The sequence below is a fragment of the Gordionus sp. m RMFG-2023 genome, chromosome 3, assembly GCF_954871325.1.
Source record: "Gordionus sp. m RMFG-2023 chromosome 3, tfGorSpeb1-WG-v2, whole genome shotgun sequence".
Taxonomy (NCBI): domain Eukaryota; kingdom Metazoa; phylum Nematomorpha; class Gordioida; order Chordodea; family Parachordodidae; genus Gordionus; species Gordionus sp. m RMFG-2023.
Genome location: NC_088777.1, coordinates 12698048 through 12724212, shown reverse-complemented (window position 1 = coordinate 12724212; position 26165 = coordinate 12698048). Strand labels below are relative to the sequence as shown.

The 26165-nt window shown below is 27.6% G+C and overlaps 1 protein-coding gene across 2 annotated transcripts in view; it reads right to left on the bottom strand.

Moving 5' to 3' along the window:
* Positions 1-1071: 1071 nt before the first annotated feature.
* Positions 1072-26165, bottom strand: part of LOC135926637 (uncharacterized) — a 35692-nt gene continuing 10598 nt past the window's right edge. For both annotated transcript variants that reach the window (XM_065462563.1, XM_065462564.1), the window contains exons 3-4: positions 9248-10423; positions 1072-5993 (exon numbers count right to left, since the gene is read on the bottom strand). In XM_065462563.1, coding sequence (XP_065318635.1) covers positions 1237-5993; positions 9248-10423 — 5933 coding nt within the window. In that variant the 3' untranslated portion in view covers positions 1072-1236. The remainder of the gene's footprint in view (positions 5994-9247; positions 10424-26165) is intronic.

Here is a 26165-nt window from a genome sequence, read left to right as displayed (position 1 = left end):
TATTTCCACAAGATATTCCATCTGTATGTAGATGCTAAGAAAATAAAACTTAAAGTTGTAACAACCAGCTCTATAACATGGTTTTAGGATTGTTTATGATTTCTCCGCATATTGGCTCAATTATAGTCTTTGGCCATGGATGTTTTCTATGTTTTTGACGCAAATGAATGCCTTTATTCTTCGCTTTCCTTAATCTCTGCTCCCATTTGTTAAGTAAAATGAATCACATAAATAATAAGGATTGACAAAAATACAATTTTTATCGGAATTCTTACTACAAGATTTGATGAAAAAAACATAATAAATTAACTTTAGATTCAGAACATGTTTCATGTCATATTATCCATCTATATACCTATTTAAGTTTCCTCTTTTTGCATATTTTTATGCCATACTCAAGTAAAAGCTTAACAAAGGTAAGTCGTAAGAACCGCCCTGCACTGAAATCTCAACAATATATGTTAAAACTGTTTAAAACGGATAAGTAAAATATCATGAAATTTTATTCAATGCATCTCTGGAATTTTATCAGGGTTAGGAACACAATTATTCATATAATCTCCTTTTCCTTAAATTTTAAGGGGTAGAGAAACTGGCTAAAAGATACGTATTAGTAAAATTGTCAGTTTTCCGTGATTTTTTATTTACAAAAAATCTAAAAAAATATATATACCCTTATGTGTTCCGTAAAGGGCTAAATCCCCATAATTTTCCCGATCCAGGACCCTGCATATATTAGATATTCTCTATTTAGTAATACTTGTCTTCATAATAATTCATCTAGGAGTTATTGTTTATTGATCGATCCTTTTATATTTTTGTATTGATACATTTTTTGGCCTATCGATCTCACTTCTTCCTCTCTCTCGTTTAAGCCCCTGAATATTATCATACTTTAAATGTACAATTTAAATTTATTTAAATTTGAATAAACACCAACTTAAAAAAGGCTAACGCGATACTTTATATTTATCCTATGTTAAATATATTAGGTTTTTTTCAATTAAATATATCGTTTATTTTTGGTTTATTATTAATTCTTTTATTAATAATAAAAAGATCTATTACAAATTTAATTATATAAAATCTTATGTATTGCGTAATCATAAATATTTGATAATTATCTATTCATAAAAAATAGGGGTTCGATATATTAAATAGTAAGAAAAAGGTATGTAAATCCAAAAATATTTATAATGGATATTATATTTATAAACTAATGTTTCCAGCCAATATTCAAACAGCTGTTTCATGGCGTGAGTTCGTAAGATCATAGTATTCAATAGGGTCCTTAACAAAATCTTTTCGATGACTTAGAGTATCATTGTAAAGGTTATCGTCACTTAAGACATTATAATACTCAATTTCGGAAAAATTATGATTAGCGGGGATTATTTTTTCAACGAAAATATCTGGATTCATGATTCCATTTTCCAAGGTATCTATTTGAGAATCCGCGCTATAATCTAGTTCACAGCCAGATGATTCCGTTGATAAATGGCTATTTTTACCATTGCATATTAAATTATGATAGAGGACATTACCGTTGGGTTGTATATTTGGTTTATCATTTTGAAAAAACTTTATATGATTATTATCATCAAAGTTACTATGGTTACTGATATGATTAGGATATACTACGACCGGGAAAGATTGATATTCTTCGGGTAATATAGGGGAATTGGACGGGGTGTATTCCTCACGGATATACATAATGTCGGGATAAAGGTTTTTAGTATCATAATAAGATATCTGGTCCTTTTCTCCTAACGTTAATTTTATTGGCCGGAGTTGCCCATTCAGTACGTTTTCTTTTGCCATTTTGTCATCGTTTTTGCTTCGATGCTTCAATAATTTCGCCTTGCTCCATATAGATTTGTAAGCACTAATTTTTTGCGGGGATGTCATAGAATGGGCAGCTAGAGGGTTAATGTTATTCTTTAAAGAACCGTTGAGTAGGGAATTGTTTTGACTGACCACACTAGATTGACTATTATCCTCTTGGAATCTGGTAAAATCTTCTTTAGATTTATGGTCACCACTATAAATTTGAGATTTATCCCTAGAATTTAATTGGACAAGTGTTTCAGTTTTGATCTTTTGGTGCCTATTTGAATTCCAAATTTTTTTTTTTGTATCAGAGGAAACCTTTCTATCAACCATATGATGGTGCAGTAAATCGTCGTCTTGCAAAGAAATATTATTTACCGAAATATCGTTTTTGATTCTCTCAGAGGAGGAAGCGTTGCTAGAGTCTGAAACATCGTGAGATAAAATGAGTACAAAAGAATCCTCTAGATTTTGGTAATCACAATCAGACTGTGATATAGTTGGCAGTGATTTTGAATCTAAAATTGTTTGAATGGCATTCACAGAGACATCGTTTCGGCATATTTCGATATGATTGTTATATTGGTTACTATCTTTTAATTTTGTAACCATCATATTGCAATCTTCAGATAAGTGGTTTTTATTGGTATTTACTTCGATTGATTGCTCATACATTGGAATCAAATTTTTATTATCGTCATTATAATGTTTGTTTAAAGATTCATTTAGGGTGCTCGGCGTAAAATATTTGGGCACCGTTTGTCGCGCTAAACAGCACCTATCGAAATACTTGTAATCTCCTTTAACCTTATCCGTTTTATCGAAAGAAGTATTATGATATGCTTCTATATTGAAGAAGGAAGAATTTTTCGACACATCTAGACTGGAATAGTTTGACAAAGTATCGTGATGATTGACATTTTCTGTTGAGGATTCTTCAAATTTTCTGTAATCACCACTCTTGTACCCTTCGAGATTCATACGTTTAAAAGGGCTTTTAATATCTGAAGTTTGGAAACTGTCATTCGTTGTAGAATTTGATTTGAGAGAAAGAGTCGAGAGCCATCGTGGTATGTTGAGATTACTGGTTGTTCTTTCTACCATATCTCTTATCCCATCGGAAAAGTTGCTATCAGTGAGAGGGTTACTCTCCAATCTTACGTTTTTACGCGAATAGTTCAATTCGTCGGTAGTGTCTAGACTCATCAAGCTTTTATATTTAAAATCGTGGGTTTCGTGATTCATGTTACAGAAAATTTCGTCAATATTAGTCTCGGCCACCAAAACCTGAGAGCCTAGATCGTTCTTAGCCCTATGGTATGAACTGATATCCAGGTTGGATCTCTTGAAATTGTATTTCGTAAAATTATTTTTGATTTCTTGGTCAATTTTATCCTTTTCGCTGTTGTAATTCAATAGCAGCACGTTTCCGGCGCTGATAGATCGTTGTTTAGACATGTTTTCTTGGCAATTGATTAAGTATTTATCCATATGATTCTTTGAAGGTAGCAACCTTTTTATAGAATCCTTCATCATGCTATCGAATAATTCGTTAGCTTTAGACATTTTGGGATTGTAAGGTACAATTAATTTGCCTGGTAGTGATTCTTCGTTCAAAAGGTTTCTGCTAATATCGCACATAGATTTCGATATCAATTTCGTCAACACAGGATGTTGCTGTAGTTTTGACGGGTCACTGGCATTTAAAAGGGTCTTTCCCCTTCCGGTTTGAAGGTTCGAAGATTTTTTAAATTTATTCAAAGCAAATTCAAACTTTTTATCTACTGCGTTGGTTGCATTATCCTTAAATTCCTGCGCCAACGATTGATGGTTGATATATTTATGTCTTAACCTGTTAATCAATGCTTTTGAAGGCGAAACATTGTCCATAGAACTTTTGATATCTGTGAGAGCAGCTTTACTACTGATGGAATGATCAAAGGATAACGCAGCTTCCTTTTCCTCCGTTTGTTGAATTTTGACACCATTGAATTTCTTGAAAGCGTTTTTAGTCATTTTTGGCTTGTCACTAGATGTAATAGTATTAATATGATTATCATTAGTGAGGAGTGTGAGTTCTTTCAAAACTTCACTCTTATTTATAATGAAATTTGGTAAAGGTGGTGGCTTGAAGATACATGTCGACGATTTATTAAAATTAATATTATCACTGTGATCCGAGATATCACTACTTATTTTCTCTATATTGTCACCTTTGCTAACCTTACAACTAGCATTGTTTATTGTTTTACAATGATCGGTAGTTTTGTGATTGAGATCTTGTTTGCATGCAAGATTTCTTGTAGGTACGATATTTTTATCTGGAACTAAGGATCTATTCATTTTACTAGGTATCTTATCCCATATTTTGGTTAAGCTGTTGTTTTTGGTAGTATCTTTGTAATAAGGGCCACTTCTAGATATAAAGCTGGCAAATTTTGAGCTTACAAATCTTTTTCTGTCATTCGAAGAAGCTACGTTAAAGCTGTCTACCAATATATTCAAATTTTTAATTTTATCTTTATCACCGTTCGAATCTTTAATTGTGTCTTTATCACCTTTCAAGGTATTAATTTTTTCTTTATCACCAGTTTCAATTGTTTCGGGTTTTATACAAATATCCTCATCCGCTGATTTGATAGTATTCGCAGATATTGTGATGGAGCTCTTCACGTCAACGTTTATGTAGTTCGCGTCGACATTAACCATAGTATCACTTTCTTTGCTCTTTGATTGTTCATAAGTAGGATTAGATAAGATTTTATCATTTTCGGGCCTAACTGATAATCCCACTTTATTAATCCTATCAGGAATTCCCTTGTCATAGTGATGAGAATCCTCTTTACTATTAATCGATGGAGATATCAGTTTGATCTGAGTTTTGGTTGGCAGCTTACCCCTGTGATCGATAGTGGTCCTGACAACTTTGCTGCGACAAATAACGTCATCTTCATCTGAATCCTCCTCAGGACCTGGAAGCCAATGACCGGCCCTGTCTTCGTAAGGAACCTGGTGCTCTATAACATCGTTAGAGAGGGTTATCTTCTTAATGCGAGGTAAGACATTTATAATTCCTGATTTAGAGTTCAAGTTAAAAGTTGTTTCATTTATCATATCTTTAGGTACCGCATCGTTAAAAAAATCGTTTTTAACCGGAGTTTTAAGAACATTATTTTTGTGATTGATTAATATTGGTTTAAGATGTTTGTGTGGGATAATATCTGGCGGAAGAAAAAGAGGTGTCTCCTTTTTCAAAGAGTGGTGGGGATCATGTTCTCCATTCTCATTATTACTTACTAACGTGCTCATCAATGAAACTAGATTGGGTCCGTCTTGCTCCTCTAAAAATTCGATGTCGTACGCGGTTACGGCGTAAAATCTTTCCTCTTCCTTCATCTTTTGAATCTCTTTTTCAAACGGGGAATCGTTGAGTAGAATAGACTCTTCGTCAATATCTGTCTTCGTTTTGATAATCTTGTCATATATATTATAATTCATTTGAGAATCCGTTAATACCTTGCTATCATTATCGTAATCGTCATCAACTAGAGACTTTTGAAGCGAAGAGATTTGCTCACAATTTGATAAAGCAGGTGATGGTGTGTTCTCTTTGAGCTTATTAGGGTCATATCGTGAGGCCTCTAAAGATTTTTCAATTGCTAAAGCGTAGGTCTTGACCTTGTTTTCTCCCCTAGTTAACCTAGTAGATGCTTGATTGAGATTTTTGATGATACATGAAGTTGAAACCTTGATGGAAAAAAGCGTTGTAGAATGATGATCAGAGTCGGGCAACTCACCATTTGTTAATGAACCATGGAACTCTGGTGCATCCTTATTCAATGTCCTACAGTGGATATCCATTTCATCCTCGCTTTTGTGATTCTCTTGGCCAACAATGTTAGAAGATAAGATTTCTTGCTCTTCTGAAAATCCTTTTCCATTAGGAAGTGGGTGATTTAATATATCATTTTTTTCCTCCCCAAATTTCATGGTAGTAGTTTGAAAGGCGGCTTTCGCACTCGATATAGTGGTGGCATGAGCGGTGGCTCTGGCCAGAGCTAGAAATGGGTTTTGACCAATAGCACGAACACGGGCGTAAGCGCAAAATTTATCAGTTTTATCGTGTAGGCTATTGTCTCCGTTTGCAGAATTGGGTGAGTTATCTTTTAAAAAAAATAGAAAGGTATTACTATGTCATAATTTATAATATATTTAGGCGCAAAGACACGAGTATATGCTACCGGCGATATAAGCAATTCTAAGTTAATTCGTATATAGCCGAAAGAGACCTGAAAAATCTATTTTCAGCCCACCCGCTGCTGGCAATTTTATTTTTCGGATTAGGCATGGCCAAATGGCGGCCCGAATTTTTTAAAAAAACTTGCCAGAAAAAAATCACAAACTCAAAATATTTTTATTTTCTTATTATAAATGTTAGGTATTAAATTTAAATATTCAGCAATAACTTTGATAATTTAATGATGTTTATCTAATGAAAATTAATAGTAAATATTACCAACTGATTTGTTTGTAAAAAAAAACTCTTTATTTTTTTAAAATTCTTTTTATAATTACGTGATAATAAATCAGGCAAAAGAGTTAAAAAATATAAATTTAATATTTTTAGGCCAGGTCACGGGCCATATTTTATCGATGTTCCGGCGGTTCTTCGGTAATAATTTCTAGTATATAAATTAAAATGACAAAGGCTCATCGTTATATTGCCGTAGAATAGATGGCCTATAAATTACTGATATTAGATTACAGCAAAATCAGATTTTTGTATTTAAAGTACATTTTTGTTTCTCAAATTAAAAAACATATATAATGTGTTGTATATAGAAAATTATCCTAATTAGATTTTTTCAACTTAACGGATGTCTTTAAAACATTCAGTTGACTTCTACACCCTCCTCCATCACTAAGATAATGAGGATTTTACCCCCTCATAAATTCCTCTTATCAAATCAAAATTAGCCGAAATCAAAATTACACTTACCCCCTCCAATTTATTTAAATGCCGATAACATCTTCACAACTACTATCAATTCCAATTTCAATCTTCTCTCAGATCTTACAGATTATATATGTTGGTTATTATACCTACCCGTTAATGATGCTAATAAAATGGCTAAATTTAAAAACAGAGTTGGACAAAGAATGCACAAACTTATTTTTTAAAGATAATTTTTGACAAAAGCATAGTGTTCCAAATATGCAAAGTTAACTCGATGTGTAGAGAAATATTATACTATACCAGTTTTCGTAACAAATTATATCTAAATAGTTAAAGAAATTGAGTTAAATAGCCAAAAATATAACAAAAGGCACACGAACTACCTTCAATTATGGTTATGTCATGGCAAAATATCTTTAATTCTTTAATAAATTATTTATGCAATGAAAACAATTTACCGATGTCCACAACTTATTTCTGAGGAATATTATAGGATATCCATTTTTATACCTCATTTAGACACTCTAGATCTCTCGATTTATGATCCTGTGAACATGTAACAAACTCCAAATTTTTATTATTTAAATTACATTATCAATTGCTAACGAAGTCAGCGAGTGAGTTTAGTAAAATTGCAGAAAAATTATCAATTCTAAAATTAATAAAGCAGACACTTTAAATTTCCTATCTTTCTAAATGACAATATGTGTAGTAGATGAGTTTTAGATCAATAAAATTAGTTTAAAATTATTTATTAATAATGTATAATGATAGATTATCTTAAATATGGTTTTTCCATCGTAACAGAATCGCGGACAAAGGATTTTGTTCTGAAATTACCAAAAAACAAATAATTTGATTTTCTTTTAAACTAAAACATACTCTTATTTTCTATATGAAAAAGCACTTACATCCATGGAAAGGAATTAGTTAATTTTGGTATTTAACACTTATTATATGAAAATGCTATTTTCAGCAATCCTTAAATGAGCGATAATATGTTGTGCACAAATTTACCAAACTTTTCAATGTATACATAACGAATTTAATAAAAAACAGAGCGCTAAAAATTTGATAGATTTGATTACTTGTAAAATAATACTAAAAATTAGACTTTAAAGTCTAATTGAAATGCTAGCACCTAAAATTTAGCCCAAAAATTATTTTCTATAAATTTTCGCATTCATTAATCAAGTTTAACTTATTTAAATGGCCTTTTTTTAAAAAAACAATTATACATCTAGGATAAGTGTTTATTGTATTAAATTAACTCACAAAATGAAGAAGGGCCTACAGATTTTAGCATTAATTTTGTTGGACAGATAATGTTAAAATATGCAAACTTTTTTGTTTGTTTCAATAATAAAGTTAGGTAAAGGGGTGGGGGGGGGATAGGAGCACAGTAGATCAAAAGACACAAACATAAGGACAATTCTATTTATTCTTAAAACTAATTAAGAATTAAAATTTAATCCTAATATTTATAATTATGATATATTCTGATAAAAAAAAATCTCACAAAATAAAGTATTTATCGCGAAGATGTTAATAATTTTATATTTGATTAATTTTATCTAGAGTTTTGCTTATAATATAAAATATTTTATTATTAAAATATACAAATATTTGTATAATCCTATGTATGGTCGAAAGTATTCTGTTAGTACAATAAGTCCTCTCTTTCACTTGAAAAATCAAAATTAATTTAAAAAAAATTGATATACTTTAAAAAAATTATAAACATTAGATGCAACCTTTACTAAACTATAGTCTGAGGTGCAGATTTGATAAGAGTTTTTTAAGAAAACCGGTCTGCTATACCTTGGTCTCCCTTATCTACTATTAGAATTAATATTGTATTTTTTATGAATTATTAGATAACCAAAATAAAATTATACATTGAATTTAATAATATAAGTAGATTATAATTATATGGAAATAAAATACACAATGCAACAAAAAAAATCTGTTTTATATCTAATCCAATATAATACTTTAGGGAGGCAGAAATTTAAAATGTTAAAACACAAAGAAAAATGGTATAAATTAAAAGATATATGGCACCCGATCAGACCTAATTAATATTATATAAAAATATATTAATTAGACTATATATTGCTAATATTCAATCTTAAAATTATTTATCTTTAACACCTTATTTATTATACAGGAACTTCTATCAAGGGAGGTGGCAGTATGATGCAGAATCGGGAAAGAAGGGTATTTTGATCTGGATTTCCTTTTTATAATACTTATTTTGATTATGGGGTAGGGGGGTAATATCAACATTGTATGGTGGGGAGGGGGTGTAAAGTCTCTGATCTAATAGTAGTATTTTATTTTTTAAATTGTAGATGGCATGAAAGCGGAGATGGAATCGCACTATTAAAATTCAACAAATAAATAAAAGAGTAAAATTAAAAACATTGTAAAAAATGATCATCTTGAGCAAATAAAAACCTTTTTCAAAATAACTATTTGACTTTGAAGTATATAGAGGGCGGCATTGGGCTTCTGATAGAACCTCAATTTCATATTCACGCGGTTTTTGGCTAATCGAATCGATGCGAATGTCTTGGGAATTTTGGGGATATGGGAAGTTATCGTTAGAAGACTTTTGGTCAAAATTATATTTCTTGATACTTTCCGAGGTGCTTATATTGATATTCTCGCATAATTTGGAGCTTTTGGGTGGGCTAATTTCGATATTCAGTTGAGTTCTTTTGGATGGGCTAATTTCTATATTCAGTTGAGTTCTTTTCGATGATTTGGAATTTGCATTGGTACTGATATTATCGCGAGAAAGGGAGTAATCAGGAGAATTTAAAATGTCGTGATTTTCATTATATATTGTGGAAGGCTCGTTTTCTTTGATTTCCGTGATTTCCAACCCGAATTTGCGATCGATAAAATTATTATTTCTGTCATCATCCTTTCCCAGTGAAGTAGAATTGAACGTCGAATTCGGTGAAATTTGCAAACTATTCGTATGGATTTGATTCTTATTCGACGTGAGGGCACGGATAGATTCTCCTCCTTTTTGGAAGTTTATATCGGTGAATCGAGGTATTAAACTGACAATACTCGGTTTGACTTCTTCAAAGTTTTTAACGAGACTCCCTCTCCTTTCCTCGAGCGCGAAATTGTCCAGAAATTCCGCCTTCCTTTGTTTCGTGGGTAGTATGTCGATTACCTGATTAACTTGGTTGTTTAAGGTCGAAAAAGTTTTAACCGTATTTTCCCGGAAACTAATATTATTTTTATTCTTTCTATAATTAGTTGAGGTCGGTCTGTGCCGAAAAACATTGTACTCCTTATTATGGCAAAATTTTTCAGGGTAATCCGTATGATATGTTAATTTTGCCCGGGGCTGGGTAGAACTCTCGCACGAATGAATTGGGGATGCTATAAAAGTAGGCAGTCGGTTCACCTTATCGAAACAACTACTATTCAAGGTTAAAATATCCGCCGAACCACTATTCGACACAGGGAGCGAGAAATCGGGTGACAAATTGTCATTCGCGATATTTTGACTGATAAAAGTGGCGGTAGGTGTAGAATGAACATAAGGTAAAGATGATTGATGCTGGTAGATTTCGTTTTCGCGTGACGATGTTTTTTCGAATAAGGAATGATCTGTCGGTATAAAAGATAAAGTTTAAAATACAAACAAGGAATTTATATTATATATCTTTATCTTAAAAACAAACTATAATAATAATAATGATCAATTTATAATTGCTTGGTAATTGATGTTAAGTACGTTAGCTTTATATAGATCAAGTGTTTCTTAAATTGTTATAATAAATGCATGTATAAGAATTATAATGTAAGTAATTATCTATTTATTTGTCATGTTTATTTTTTGATCATAATTGAGATCATAATTTTTTTAAAATATCTTTTAGAATTTATATTTAGCATTTAAAAAAATAATAACTATATATTGATTTCCACGCAATTCGACCTCATTTTTTTTTAAACTGACAACTATGCAAAAAAGTAAAAAGATGGTTAACCATTTCAATGTGTGATGAGAAGATTATTTTCACAATGTAAGGTTAACAATTAGAGTCTAATTTGAGGCCTTTTTATCAAATTTATACAATTTCCTTTAATTTAAATCACAGACTACAGGCCCGGCCCTAAGCCCGGTCCGGGTACCGGGTCGTATTTAATTTTTTTAAATATACCCGAGCCGGACTTAAAAAATTTTTTTTAAAAAATACCCGGCCCAGGCTGCATATTTAATCGCCAATATTATCTATAAAAATTAAAAATATTTTTATAAAAAATTTGGGCCGGGCCTGAATTTATAACCCAGGCAGGGCATAAAAATTATTTTAAAAAAAATATGAACCGGGAAGGGAGGTGCAAATGGTACCTCTGCAGGTCCCTGATTTAAATATAGACAGAAATTATCAGGAAGTTTAGCATAAAGGGTCCTTATTCAGCGATGAAAATTAGACTGGGCACACCGCCTGGATATTAATATATGGCATATTAATGACTGCCCACTAGTTGGAACTAGATAATTATTGATCAAAACGTAGAGTCATTTGAGCATCAATGTTGATTAAAATTAAAATTAATTACATTAAATTATTTCCAACTCAATATTTAAAATAATAAAATAAATGTCGTGACTTAAAATAATAAAAATATCATCGAATCCATAAAAGTTTATACGCCTGATATTTTATCATTTTAAAATATCATTTTACGGAGTAAAAAAAATTTTGTCTTCATTCTTAATATAAAATAAAGTTGGTATAATTTTACCTGCAAAAATAAAATATCTCGCCATTTTTTTAAAATATAAATGTTACATAATGTTATGAACACCCTACCCACTCATAAATATGCAATTATATAAAATTTGATTCATTTCTTATAATTTGATGGAAATGGACGATTGAAATAGGTTCGGATCGGAACATCTAACATTCAATACAATCAATAATTAACTCACATCATTTTTGTTTTGCAAATGTATCCACAAAACAAAATTACACTAATTTTTCTAGTGGAGGATATTTTTTTTAAGGTTAAAGTTAACCCAATGAAACCTGCCTAAATTTAATATGACCGAGATAACCTAAGTTATTTATACTTAAAAAATAGTATAGTTCTGGGTCCGAATACAGCAAGATCCATATTTTTCTCCAAAGCCAAATACGTGACCCCTTCCTAGGTAGGATGATATATAGTAGATCAGACTCGACCAGATTCCGTTAATATATTTAAAAAAACAAATGGGTCTTATTACATTTTATAACAAATTGATTTTTGTTTAGCATATTAGTCTAAATAATTAATTTGTAATTTTTTTAAAAAGGTTTCAAACTAAATAAATAGTATAAAATATTTCTGATTTTTTTTAAATTTGAAAAATAGCTTAAAATTTTTTTTTTAATTGTTTTTCTAAATTCGAACTCGAACTTTTGTTTTTCTATATTCGAACTCGAACTTTAAAAAGGGAATTCGTTTAAATTTTTCTTAGAACCTGATATATATATAACAATTTCTATAAAATATTTTGATATCTACCTTTACTTTCAGCTTTAATTTAATGAAGCTCAACTCAATTTAAAAAATAAATAAATAAGGTATAAACAGGGATATTTTGAAAAATGGGTTAAGCTATTTTTATTAAAGATTTAATATCTAGCTCAAATAGTTTTGTTAAACGACTCGATTTGTTGAAAAGGCTAACCCAATATTTTAGCCAAAAATTATTATGCAAACCTGGAAATTTGTAGATGGCAGAAAGGTTTGGACATCTATTAACGAAATCTGGAGCCTTGCGTAATATTTTTTTGGTCAAAATCTTAATTTAAAATAGAGCCGTTTAACAACCTACTCAGTGACTCTTAAATTAAATTGAGAATTTTTATAATTGTACATAATAAATTTTTAAGCAACCCAAAATGGTATGAGCCAGTGACGCGACTGATGCAATTTTCATATAAAATGAATTGTCAAATAGGAAAAATAAAATTTACAATTTATAAAATTTAGCATATGAACCCTAAATGTATTATTTCTAAGTGAATCCTTTATAATACCTACGTTTTAAAATTCAAATGTTTATTTTTGGTATAAAATGCAAAACAGCATTTTAAAAAATACTTCCATTAATTGGAATGTATATAAATTTTATCGGAATATGGAAAGATTTTTAATTTAAAAAAAAACCATTGGGGAAAACATATGTTTTAATCGTAAAATAAGAAATTAGTAATAAAAAGCTGAATTTTTTAGTTATTTTTTAAACCAAAATTAATGATTTCTTTTGTACAAAATTTATCATAAAGAATACTATATTATCATTAGGTATGGCAGGGTTGTTAAAAACCTCTATTTCAATGAGTTTTAAAGAAATATTATATGAAAATTTTAGCAAAAAAATATACCTCCTACATTTCGAACCTTCGCCAGAAGCGGGCGCCAACTCTAATAGGAGCTATTACAGACATTTTTCAAGAAATAAAAAATTTAAAAAACTAAATACGGGGTTAATTGTACCCAAATCTAGTTGGAATTAATAATACTGAAAGGGCCGGTAAGAAAAAAAAGAGATAAGAAGTAATCGATAGCTATTTCGGGTTTGAAATTATAAATCAAAATTACTAAACCAAATAAAATTTTCAATGTAAAATATTAAGAATAATATAAAGCAATGATAAACAAAATTATGCAAAAGTAATAATGAATTACAATGCAAAAGTTTAAGTTAAAAATTTATTTTTAATTTTATGACAGACGAAATCTATCCTATAAAAAAATTTATATGACTCATCTCTACTGTTTACTGCTCAAATCAAGTCGTTTAACAAAAGTTACCTCACCTTTGAAGGAAAGAATGAGTGTCAGGCCGGTAACTAGGAAGTTTCAATTAAGAGGGACAAAAGTTTATTTGGGGAACCATTATTTTTTTTTATAAACCTTAAGAAACAAATTTGGAGACCAATGGAGACCAGCATTATTTTTTTGAGGGGGGAAGGAGAATAGCTGGAGTGGGTTATAGCTGTAAAATACATGATCTATCGGAAGGCTTATTGCATAAAAAAGGTTAAACTACGTTTATATTTATTGTCAATAACACTGGTTTTTAATTTAATAAGTTAAGGTTGTGTCTAAAATTTGTTTTAATAATTCACAAATATTTCGAAATTTTCAGAAGTTCTAAAATTTTCTAGAATTATAATTTGAAAATAAGTTTTTATTTTTATATTAAAAAAGCAAGTTTGGAAATTTTATTTTATTTTAGAAACAGCCTTAAATAACAAAATTCATTTTATCAACAACAATGTATAAAATATAATATTTATAAGCAGTAAAAATGAATATTTACTTACTCTGATACTGTAATTGAATATTGGCATGGGAAAGGTATTTCGTCATTTTTAAAAAAAAAAATTTAATATATGAAAGATCAATAAAAAATTAAAAAAATTTATATCCAACAATATTAAAAATATTTGGGCCACAAAAATATCATATTTTAATTTTTTAAAAAATAAAAATATAACTTTTTAAAAATGAATAAAAATAATCGAAAAATTTGTTAACATGCTTTTTTTTACAATTTCTTCTTAAAATGGAATTCTTTGATAATATACAAACGATAAAGAAAAAGGAAAAATTATAACTTTTAATTTTTTAAGTTTAAATAAACAAATTAATTTAAAAGCACCTTTTTTTAAGAGTAAATTTTTTTTTTCCCTTTGAAAATATAATACAGTGTAACCTTTAATTTGAACACTGCTGGAATCGGAAATAATTTTTTACGACTTATAGACCCTTGTGTATAGTTTTTTGCTAAGAAAAATAGAAGAACACAATACATTAAAAAATCGAATTATGCCTAAAGCAAATTTCGATTCGAATTATATTTTACGAATTTCAAATCCCATCGAATTATTCGTATCATTCGTTTTTAAAATATTTCTTCTAAATATTTGAAATTATTCATAAGTATTAATCAACATGTTACTGAAACTTTTTTAATTTTCAAATTAAATCGAATATTCGGCAAATCGAATAATGGTCTGATTATTCGTAGGAATACGAATCAAAATTTTTTATGCGTATACGAATAATACAGATACTCTATTAGAATTATTCGTATTCGATTCGTAATCTTGGTATGTCTAGTCTAGATGGAATGAATACCGAAAGCAAGAACCATTTTTTAAAAAATTAATTTATTTATTTAAAGAAGTGGGGAGTTTTTTTTTTGCCTAAACATATAAAAATAAGATCGTGTGGATATTTAGGGGCAAAATTTTCTTTCCCGAATTATAAATTTTGCAACATATGCAACCAATTCATATTGTATTTGTAATAAATAAACATTTATCTTTTATTAATAATAATAATTAATACAACCCGAGTTCCTTGAATTTCTTAAGTATTATTATTATATAGTATGGCCAATGTGAGCATTTAATGATGGTCAAAATAGATTAGTCAGTCAGAGGCATGCATGCCTGGCCCGAATGGGCCTTTAGATTATAAATTTGAGAATCTTTGAGCGGCCTAATTCAGAAAACCAGGTTCGTGGTAGGCATAAAATTATGAGCCAAATTTTTTTTTTTATTTGAAATGGGGAAATATTTTAAATCCGGAATCGGGCTTGAAAATTAGATAGGCACAATAAAAATAATTATAAAAAAAACTGACTTATTTTAATTTTTACCTTTTACAATCTTTTAAATTTTATTAATATAGGATGAATGCCCGACTAATATGTGGCTAATAAAAAATACTGGGACATATAAATAACATGAAAGAATTTATTTATCTCATAGAAGTATTATTAAAGGGTTCAATTTAGCCAAAATATGATTGTGTAAGCATCTAGATTTTTTACTAGATGTCCAAACCTTTCCGCCATCTATGAAAAAAATCTCTAGCTTGTATAATATTTTTTGGCAAAAATATTGGGTTAGCCCTAAAAGTAGAGCCATTTAACAAAACTATCTCAAGGATACCCTTAACGGGAAATATAAAATCCCATTTCGGTGACTTTTTCTCCGGAAAATTATTGGTCCAATTACAAGTTATATATACATATATAAGTTTGGTTTTTAAAAAATAATACTTTATTTAAAGATATAATTTTCCAAATTCCGAGGGGAAAAAAAACGGATATTTGGTAGTGATGACCTTTTCATATTCTCAGAAATCTTATTTAAACTGTGAAATTTCTATGTTTCTGCTCAAGTTCTTAGACAAAGGAAGAATTACCAATTTTTTTTTTTAAAAAGAAAATATCTTATTTTAAAATGATGCCTCAAGAAATGAGGTTAACAAAATGATAGGATAATTTATTATGGAAACTATTTAAAAAATAATTTCTACGCATCAACATATCATTAATTAAAGATTTATTATTCTTGTTCAATCGAAAATCGAAATCACATATTAATATTAGATTTTAAAAAAAATACGATTAAAATATTTAAAAGCAGGGGACGCTTGTTAAATGTTAAGTAGCCATCAGGAATGCAGATACCTTTTATTTTAAAAAAAAGCACCGTGATTTATTAGACTCGGGGAGGAAAAGGGAGAGAGAGAATGGATTATTCCTCGTGGAGCTCTGCATATTCAAATTTTTATTTTTTTTAAGACAGTTTAGACCCCATAAAAAAATTTTAATAATAAAATAAACTATATTTTTAAAGTTAATTATATATAGAATATTCGTTAATTTTCTTTATCTTCCTAATCCAGATAAATTCTAATTAACGTTTAAAATATTTTTTTCTGGACTCAAGCAGACATCGGTAGTTGTTGCTAAACGGATTTTTAAAAACGGCTAACCCGATATATTCGCTAAAAATATTATGCAAACCTGGAGATTTTGCTCATAGTTAGCAGAATGATTCGGACATCTATTAACGAAATCTTTAAGCTTGCGTAATTTTTTTGGATTAAATTTTGGATTAGTCGTTTTTAAAAATCGAGCCATTTAACAACACTAGACATCAAGCCGTCTTGCATGACTTAAGTCTACCAGGCGCGTAACTAGGGGGGTAAAGGGGAAAATTCTCCCCCATCGCAAATTTGCCTGTTCTCGTAAATATCATTTTAAGCTTATAAAAATTTTCGCCCATTACAACCCCCCCCCCCCTTTCTATAAAAAAGTATACAATATATCATTATAAGAAAGAATTTGAAAGAAAGATTAGTAAAAATCAATAACTTTTATAACAACTATAATTCAAAATTTTTAGAAAAAAAGCATTTTAACAAAAAAAAGTGAAAACCCAAAATTATTTTTATAAAAATCTAATATAGCCAAAGTCTACAAGTAAGTGGGCTAAAAGATCTCCAACAAAATTTATGGGGAAAAAATTCACCTTGCTTTCCCCCCTCTTAGCAAAATCCTGGATACGTAAGTGAACTCACCAATTTATATGACATGAATTAGTTTTGCATTTTTTTCTAGCTAATTTTTATCTCGTAATTTATCACTTTAAATTAAAACCTTTTTTGAACTATTCTTAATACTAATAATCTTAAAGAAGATTCCTTTAACATTCGTAAAGGAAAATTTATCAAAGAATATTAAGATATCCTAGTAAATTATAAATTATATTAGTAAGATATCCAAGTAAATTATATTATCAACATTTTTTTAAAAATACGGGAATAAATTTGAGGTTGTGAAGTGTTGGCTAAATTTTTTGATCCATTGAAGGTGAACCCCACATGGTAATAGTTGTAACTATGACTATTTCTAATAGCATTTCGAAATTTGACTTTGAGGATTTGCAGTTTTTTTTCCAAACTCTTACAAGTACTTATAGGTAGTATGGCATTAATGTGAGTTAAAACTTTATATAAAAAATATATAATCTTTAAGATGGCTTTACCATCTCATTAAAAATAGAATTGAGAAGATGTATAAACATAATTATATGAAAATAAGGATATAAAATTTTTTTTATTATTATTCCCAACACAAGATTGTGTTATATTCTACCCAAAATCTCCTCGAATTATCAAACTAAATTGATATTCATTCATGAAAGATAAATTACTAAGAAAACTAATATTTTCTTCAACAAAATATGTCTAGTTACAAATAATATACTCTCCTTTTATCCCCTTAGAGCTCCCATTAAGCGTTGTTCTAAAGCAATATTAGGTCATTTCCAAACAAGACGTTTCTCCAAAACTTATTAAGGATTTGTACCTTTTTTTCATTAAAAAAAAACTCATTGTAGGGGAGAACTCGAGGTTGTTTTATCCAATTCAAATTGGAAAACTTTCTTTTTTTAATAAAATATATAGATAAAAATATTATTTTGCATAGTTTACTGCTTTCTAGGGCTGTAACTCCAAATTAGTATTCAGAAATTTAAAATGTTTGAGATCATAGACCAAACAAGGACCTCCCGCTCCTTCCCTTGTGAAAATCCTGGATATCTATGCACCGGGGGTGACAAACAACTTTGAAAAAATATATTAAAAATAATTTGGTTCAATTCTTATAGCTATACTAATTTACAAAAGCATTAATTAAATTTTTTTAAAAGTTTATTATTCCAATAATAATTTAATTTATCCACAACCTGCGAAATCAATAAATCTATTGATCATCAATTCATGATTTTTTATGATTTATTCTTTATTTCAAAAGCGCAGCATGAAAAAGCATAAAATATATCTTTTTTCAAAAAAATAAAAATTATTTGCAATAACCTAAATTTAATTCGTTATAAAAATTAATAATATTACATTAATTTAATATGTTTTTATAATGTATATCTTTATGTAATCACTTAACCGCATGTTATTTTATTTAATTATTATTTATATTTTTAATATTTTATTTAAACTATAATAGTATTATATTTTCTACCAAAGACTTAATTAAAAAAATATATAAAATAGAGGGATGATATTCCCAAGGAGAGGAAATATGGTTATGATGGCACTTACCTTATTTATAAAATTTTGGTTCTACATTTTTATTTTAAATATGTCGTAAGTTTTTCTAGAATAATGCTATGAGGGCAATTTTCAAATATGATAGATTTTACTGGATATGCATTCCAGCATTTGTAGAGTACCTATCCTATAAATCAGTGGCGTTCAATAGCTTTTTCACTTAAATAAGCTTCATTTTTTTAAAGAAATTTTTTTAAAAATTATTTTAAGGGGAATTCATATCTAAATATATTTTCAAAAAATTTGGAAGCCAATTATAATAAATTTATTTAAAAATAAGTTTCCTGTAAACTATTATATTTTTTTATAATTAAGGATTTTATATAATACGTTTTTGTTATATTATAGGATTGTAAAAAAATGGGAAATACACTCCGGCATCTTAATTAGAACCTCTATATCATTGTAGGAAATAATTAAAAATAAAATCAGAGATTAACATAGAATATTATTCTTTTAGGAATGGGGGGGGGGGCACTAATTTTTATTTGCAAAGTATTACCTTTCGTGGATCTTTATTAATTAATCGGGTTACCTTAAAATAAGTAATTATTTTTAGGTATTTTCAATCGCCTAAATTCGAATAGACCACACTCATTCGCCGGACGGATTTTTTTGCCGGCGGTTTTTGTAGTTGGCTCGAGCGGGTCGATTTAATAGAAAGAAGAATATAAATATTTATTTGAAAATTAAAAAAGGAAAAAAAATGAGCTAGCTTTTGTAAATTTAATAATATTAATTTAAAAGGCAAATAATTTTTATTTTTTTATTTTAAATTTTAATTTTTAACCTTTTATTTGTGTTTTTCACATAGGTAATATTTAATAAATATTTTCTTTTCAAAAATATACAAAAGGTTCATTATTTAAAATATTTATGTATAGAAATATAAATAAAATCCTATAATTAAAGAGTATAATGAATGCCGTATGATGTGTAAGTCTAATATTCTATACAATACAGATGTATACAGGTACACACAAATACAATAAAAAAACCTCCACAAGGTTTTGATTGGAGATAAAATGAATGGTGATTGGTCATTGTACACAACACTTTGAAATATTTAATGGGATTTTGGCAGGGAAGGAGCAACTCGCACACGATCTTGAAAGGTTAATGTAAGGAAGTAATTCACTGTTGAAGATGTCACACATCACAGCAGAGGTACAATAGAATCCTGGAGACCTGATAGGACCTAGATTAAGCGCACTTAATTTAGATTTTTTAATTTTTAAACCAGACCACGTCAGACATGGTATAAAATTTAACCTATATTTTTCTTTGAAATATAAATGATATGTGCAATTTTTTATAGATTCTTGCTTTCATATTTCATTTGTATATGCTTGACATCATTTTCAAAAATATTATCAGAAATACTTTCCATTTTTAAAAAAAATCAAAACTCTAATTTCAGAAAAGTTTGTTTTATTTTATCCTTTAAATACAATTATATTGATATTACTATTAGAATCTATTATTTTGAATTTTTTCCTCGGGAAATTTGACCTTTTTATTAAACTTTAATTTACTAATCGGAATAGGCGAACTTTGTTGGGGAAAAAAATTGAACAAACTACTCGAACTCTGATCAAGAAAAAAAATTCATAAATTTTTTTGCAGGGCTGAACCCAAACAAGATAGGCCTCAATTTCTTTTTATAGTTTATTTTGAAAAATATTATTTATTTTTTAATTTTTTTTTCAGTGCCGAGTTTTGAGCTTTTCGAAATTAATAAATTTATTTTAACGGGCCTGGTGGAGTTTTTCAGCCTATTTTGAAAATCTCTTAATATAATATTTTTTTGCAGATTAATATAAAAAAATATAATGTGGTTGCAAATATAATAAAATCTATTGCTCCTTTTAATGCTATTAACATTATAATAGAATTTAATCTTAATTAGTGTCTTCCTTTTAGGCTTATAATTTTGTATATCGAAAAAAAAAATATTTTTAAATCGAAATGTATTATTTTATAATCCATAAATTTAAACATCGATAATATTGTCAAAAATTAGGATATTATAATTGATTCGGTTAAAATAAGAAAACTAATATCGCTATATTTGGATTGTGTTATATAGTAATAAACCCTAGGATCCGGACGCTATAATTTTTCTTCTTTAAAAAATTTGGGTGCCAGGCCGAATTAGAAATTTAAAAATTATATCATAGTTTGAAAATTTTTAACATTCATTATTTTCAATCTACCTTTCAAAAAAATTTATAATGTAGAGAAGCTGACAGGATTCTTTGCAAAAATCCTCATAATATCGATAAATATTAATGAAAAGTATTGATGTGCCCTTTTTTGCAATAATGATAGCATAGGGTTTAGGCTTTCATTTATTTGATATATTATTTATGGTACTTAACTAATATTATATTTAAAATCTATGCGAAAATAGTAAAATAAATTCCGTTATTTTTGGGGTATAAAAACATTTTTTTTAGTACATAATTATACCAACTTTAAGGGGAAGAAATTTTTTTGTCAATAGGTGTATATCTACATTTTTGAGACTTTATTATTTTTAATATAAATTGAAATTGTCCCCACGCGTAACGAAGTTTTAATTCGGCCGGATCGGTTGGTAAAGTAATCAAAAATAAATCATGCCGAGCTTAATATTAGAAATTTTCGGGCTGGTCAAAAAAATCTGGGCCTGTCCGAGTTTGAAAATAATTTTATTTTAAATAAAAATTCGGACTTGACCTAAAAAAAGTCATCTCTTCAGAGTCTCTGATACATGTGATTTAATATGGTAGATTTAGGTATAGTTAGCTAGTAAATATTTCATTATAATAACAAAGAGATCTTTTTAAGGACTTACATAAAAAAAATTATGTAAATAATTTTTCAATGACTATAAAAATTAAAAGACAAACTTTTTACATTGTTTTGATATGACATTAGTTATTATTCATTCATACATCAGCGTGGCTTCATTTTCATTGTATTCAAAATTTATCAAAAAAAAATTGATTGATTGTAAGTATTCATGCATGCATTTATAATTTACGCAAATCAATGTATACCACCTCTACTATTACATTTATGTAATACGATTATAGTATAAAGGATGTGTTTAAATTTTTTCCCATGAAATCATAATTAGTGTCAAATTGTAAATATTTATTAAAGTGACCACTTAAGGGATTGGCTCAAATTTGTTAAAAAAAAAATAATTTCCTGACCCAACCTTCCCCTGGATAGAATCTTAAATTGGGGTCAAGACCAATATTTTAATGATTCTATTTTTCTGGGTCCACTTCCTTTAAAGCTGCATTTATAACGTTTTAAATGTTAAAAGTGATAATTTTATCTCCTATATTTTAACACCGAAGGCGTTCTAAACGCAGCGTTAAAATAAATGAAATCACATGACCTTAAGAGGTGTGGCAAATCTAATTTTTATGGTTCCCTTTTTTTCTCACCCAAATTATTATTTTCTAGTTTATGTAGTCTTCATCTCCAACTCTTAGCTCAATTCATGTCAATCATAGGAAAAATATTTGAAACCCAAAGTTTTTTTTAAAAAAAAAAAGAATTAGTTTTTTACCTTGGTAATTAGTAACGGGAAGTAATAAAGAATATGTCCGATATCGAATATCAAATTCTAAAAAATTTTTTGATAAATTATTAAAAAAGAAAGAAATCAAAGTAATTTCAAAAAAATTTCAAATTATTATATATTTTTTTCTATTATTAAAATTTTTATAAATATTTAATTTTTTTTTAAAAAAAATGAATAAAATAAACAATTAAAACATTATTAAAAATATTATTATACTATAGCATAGCATAACCAGCTTTTAACCATCAGCCAAAAGCTAAAATGGATTTATTGATTTTTTTTGTTTTGCTTTGTTTTAATGTTATATTTTATTTCATTTGTAATTAAAAAGAATTAGAAATAAATAAGTAAAAGGAAAGATTTAGTCCCGCTAATGTTAAAGCTTTAACTGAATGGGGAGGGAGAAGGGTTTATTCCAAAAATTATATATAAATATAATTATAATAAATTAAATTTTATTTTATTATCAAAATATTAACCATGATAATAGAGCTTAAGGTGGGAAAGATTATGGGGAATTGTTTTTTTAATCATCAAAAAAAAGCAAAGAGAAACCAATGCTTGGAGTATTAAATTACCAGCCAAAGATATGAATGCTATTAAATATCAATGATTCTTCAACATTTTAAGTGTTGTTATTCATTTATTAACTACAATTTATCAAAAAGAATCAATATCTTATTCTTATATTATAAAAAATGAAAACATAATAAATAATATGTGCCATACAAAATTTAAATTATTTATTTTAAAAAATTAATTAATTTTTTTTAGAAAAATTGTAGAAGATAAAAATAAACGCATCAAATCTAATATTTAAAAAAATTCATTACAAAAGGAATGAATAAATGTTGAAAATAAAACAAAGAGAAGAAAATGTCATTAAAAATTTTAAATATAAAGAAGAGATAAAAGATGAGAAACAATATAGTGCTAAACTATCTTCTAAGACACTTATTTGAAAGGAAAATTTTTATCAAAGTATACTTGTTTATATGCATTTTTTTTGTTAGAAATTGAGAAAATTGGTTTTAAAAGTTGAAATTTACAAAGTATACATTTTTTTTGTTGTACCATCTTTATGTCCGGTATTTGATAAATTTTTATATTTCCAGACAGAATTCCAAGTGTTGAGAAGATTTTTTTTAAATATCATTGGAAGGAGGATTTTTTTTAAATCTTATTATTAAGAATTTGATCTCTAAAGTTGTTATTAATTGATAAACTTTATTATTTAATCATTATTTTTTATAAAGTATATATAAATGGACTCTTAAGAATGTAACTTGAAATTGATGAAATTTTACAGAATAAATTTAAAATTATATAAGATAATTGTCTTAAAGTTTGATTTATTACTTAAATGATATTTTTTTTTAAAAAAAAACTCATTGGAAACTTAGAAAAATCAATAAAAATGATTGAATTGGCTCTAGCAGTAGCATAGTCATTCCATGCATCCATATGAGCATGCATACTTAAATAGTTTGCATTATTTAATTACTCATATAGCCTTGCAGATTTATTCGTATATTTAGGCCTGAACCCAGCCCATTTTTTTGTATCTACATATATATTAAAATTTTTGATCTCATTAATAACTTTCATTAAATAGTATTTCTATTTTTCAATATTATAGGATTTTCGTAGGATCTTTTGAATAAAATATATTTATTTCAACTCACTCTTTGAAACAAAAGTCAAATCAACGTAGAAAAATGTGTATAAATATATGCTCTAAATTTTATTAAGTACAACTCAAGGACCTGCGTAACAGCAAGTATTTTTGTTCCTATTTTGTCCCAGAAAAAAATTGCTGATGATTTCGAGCTTTAAAAAAAATGATTATATTTTAATCAATTTATTAATTATATTGACAAATTCATAATTACCGTCCTTTTTTTGAATCATATTTAAATTTAAGTATAAAATCAAAAATTTAAAAACTACTTATAATATTACAATTAATTTGAAGCAACATGATAAAAAAAAATGTCAAAAGTTCACCCAAAATAATTTTTATTTAAAAATAATTAAAAACATTGAAAAAATTATTAAATTATTTTACCTTTTCTTATATTTTATTAAATTATCAAAATTTTTTTTAAACTAAAAAGTTTTATACAAAATAACAATATTTTTTTTTAAAAAAATTGATTGTTTAAAAGAAGATAAACTTAATTATTTCAAAAATTATAGCAAAGAAACGCAAAAAGATGGTAGAAAAATTTTTTGACAAAATTTTCAAAATCAAAATTAGTAAGCTAACGTTATAAATATTTTTTTTTTTTATTGTTTAAAAATAAGTTAAAAATCAATAATAAAAGAATTTTTTTTTTATGAAAGTTAATAACTTAATAAAAAATAATAATTTCAAAAATATATATTTCGAAAATAAAATCGCGAAGTTTTTGCCCCGCTAACCTTATAACTATTTATTTCTTTATTTCGTATATTAATAATATACGATTTTTTTTAATTATTCAGGATCGAGAAGAATCTTCAAATTTTTTTTTCCAAAACATAATTATATTTATTATAAAAAAAAGATAAGCTAAAGGGATTAAAAAAATATATATAGACTAATATATTTTAGAAGATTTTCGAATCCATTTTACAGTTTTTATATAATTAGATTCGGCATAAAAAATTTTTTAATAATGGTTAATAAATATTGCGCAGTCAATATTTGGGGATGGAAATTTATTTTTGGACAATTAGGGAAAGAAGCTTAAGAAAATGTATATATATAACTAATCTGGATAGCAGAAGTAGATCTTGAAGCACCGATATCAGCGGAATCGAAGATCACCGAGAAAATAAATTGTTCTTTTCAGTTTTTAAACCATGAAAAAATCAATACTCATGCGTGTAGTCCATCAAGTAGCTGTAAAGTATATTAAATGTCTAGATTTTGTTTGTTTATAACTGTCTTAGTTATTCAGTAGAGAAAAGTCATGGTGATATAGATAGGCGGTAAATTAGGCTGATGGACTCGAAACGCTCAGAAATTGAATTTATATTTTAAACATTTATTGAATGTTTGTTTTAGATATAAAAATATGATTTTGCTGGTAAAATATATTCCACTATATGCATACCTACATAACAGACTGCAGACCGTTTTATATTAAATTTTGAAAATATTTCAATTTATATTAAAATATATTTATAAAAATAAAATTTAATTTTAAAATATTGGTCTTTAAAATGTAAAAAAAATAAGAAAATGTAAAACAGCACTCATCAAAATCTAATGCCTTACCCATATTACATTATTTTTGATCAACCTATAAGATTTATCGTTTTTCCGACTCCATTTCGAATCGTGATGCAGAATTTTAGTCTATAAACTCGGTTAAGATGTTTTGTGGTAATACCAACACTAGCTATAATGCTTATTCAAATGGTCTCAATCAATCATAGGAGCCAGGAGAGAGTTGGGCGTTCACACTCCTTCTTTTCATAAATATCATTTCAAAATATAAAAATTATCCACCCCCCTCTCTCTCCTAGTTAATAATGGTTATTGTTTAAAATAATGAGTATAATTCAAAATTTTCAGGAAAAAAAGCATTTAAAAAAATGAAAACCTCTCCCTAAATTTTTTAATACGAATTCAGGAATTTTAAACTCAATTTGGCAAGAATTTTGATAACTGAAACTTAATTTAAACCGATGCTCCGGGTTCATATTACCCTAGGCCAACCAAACAATTTTAAATTTCTGAACCCTAATTTGGGTTCACAACCCTGCTTAAAGTCCTCCAATAAAATTTATGGGCAGGCAAGCAATCAATTAGCATATTCGAATCTTTAATTGTAGATA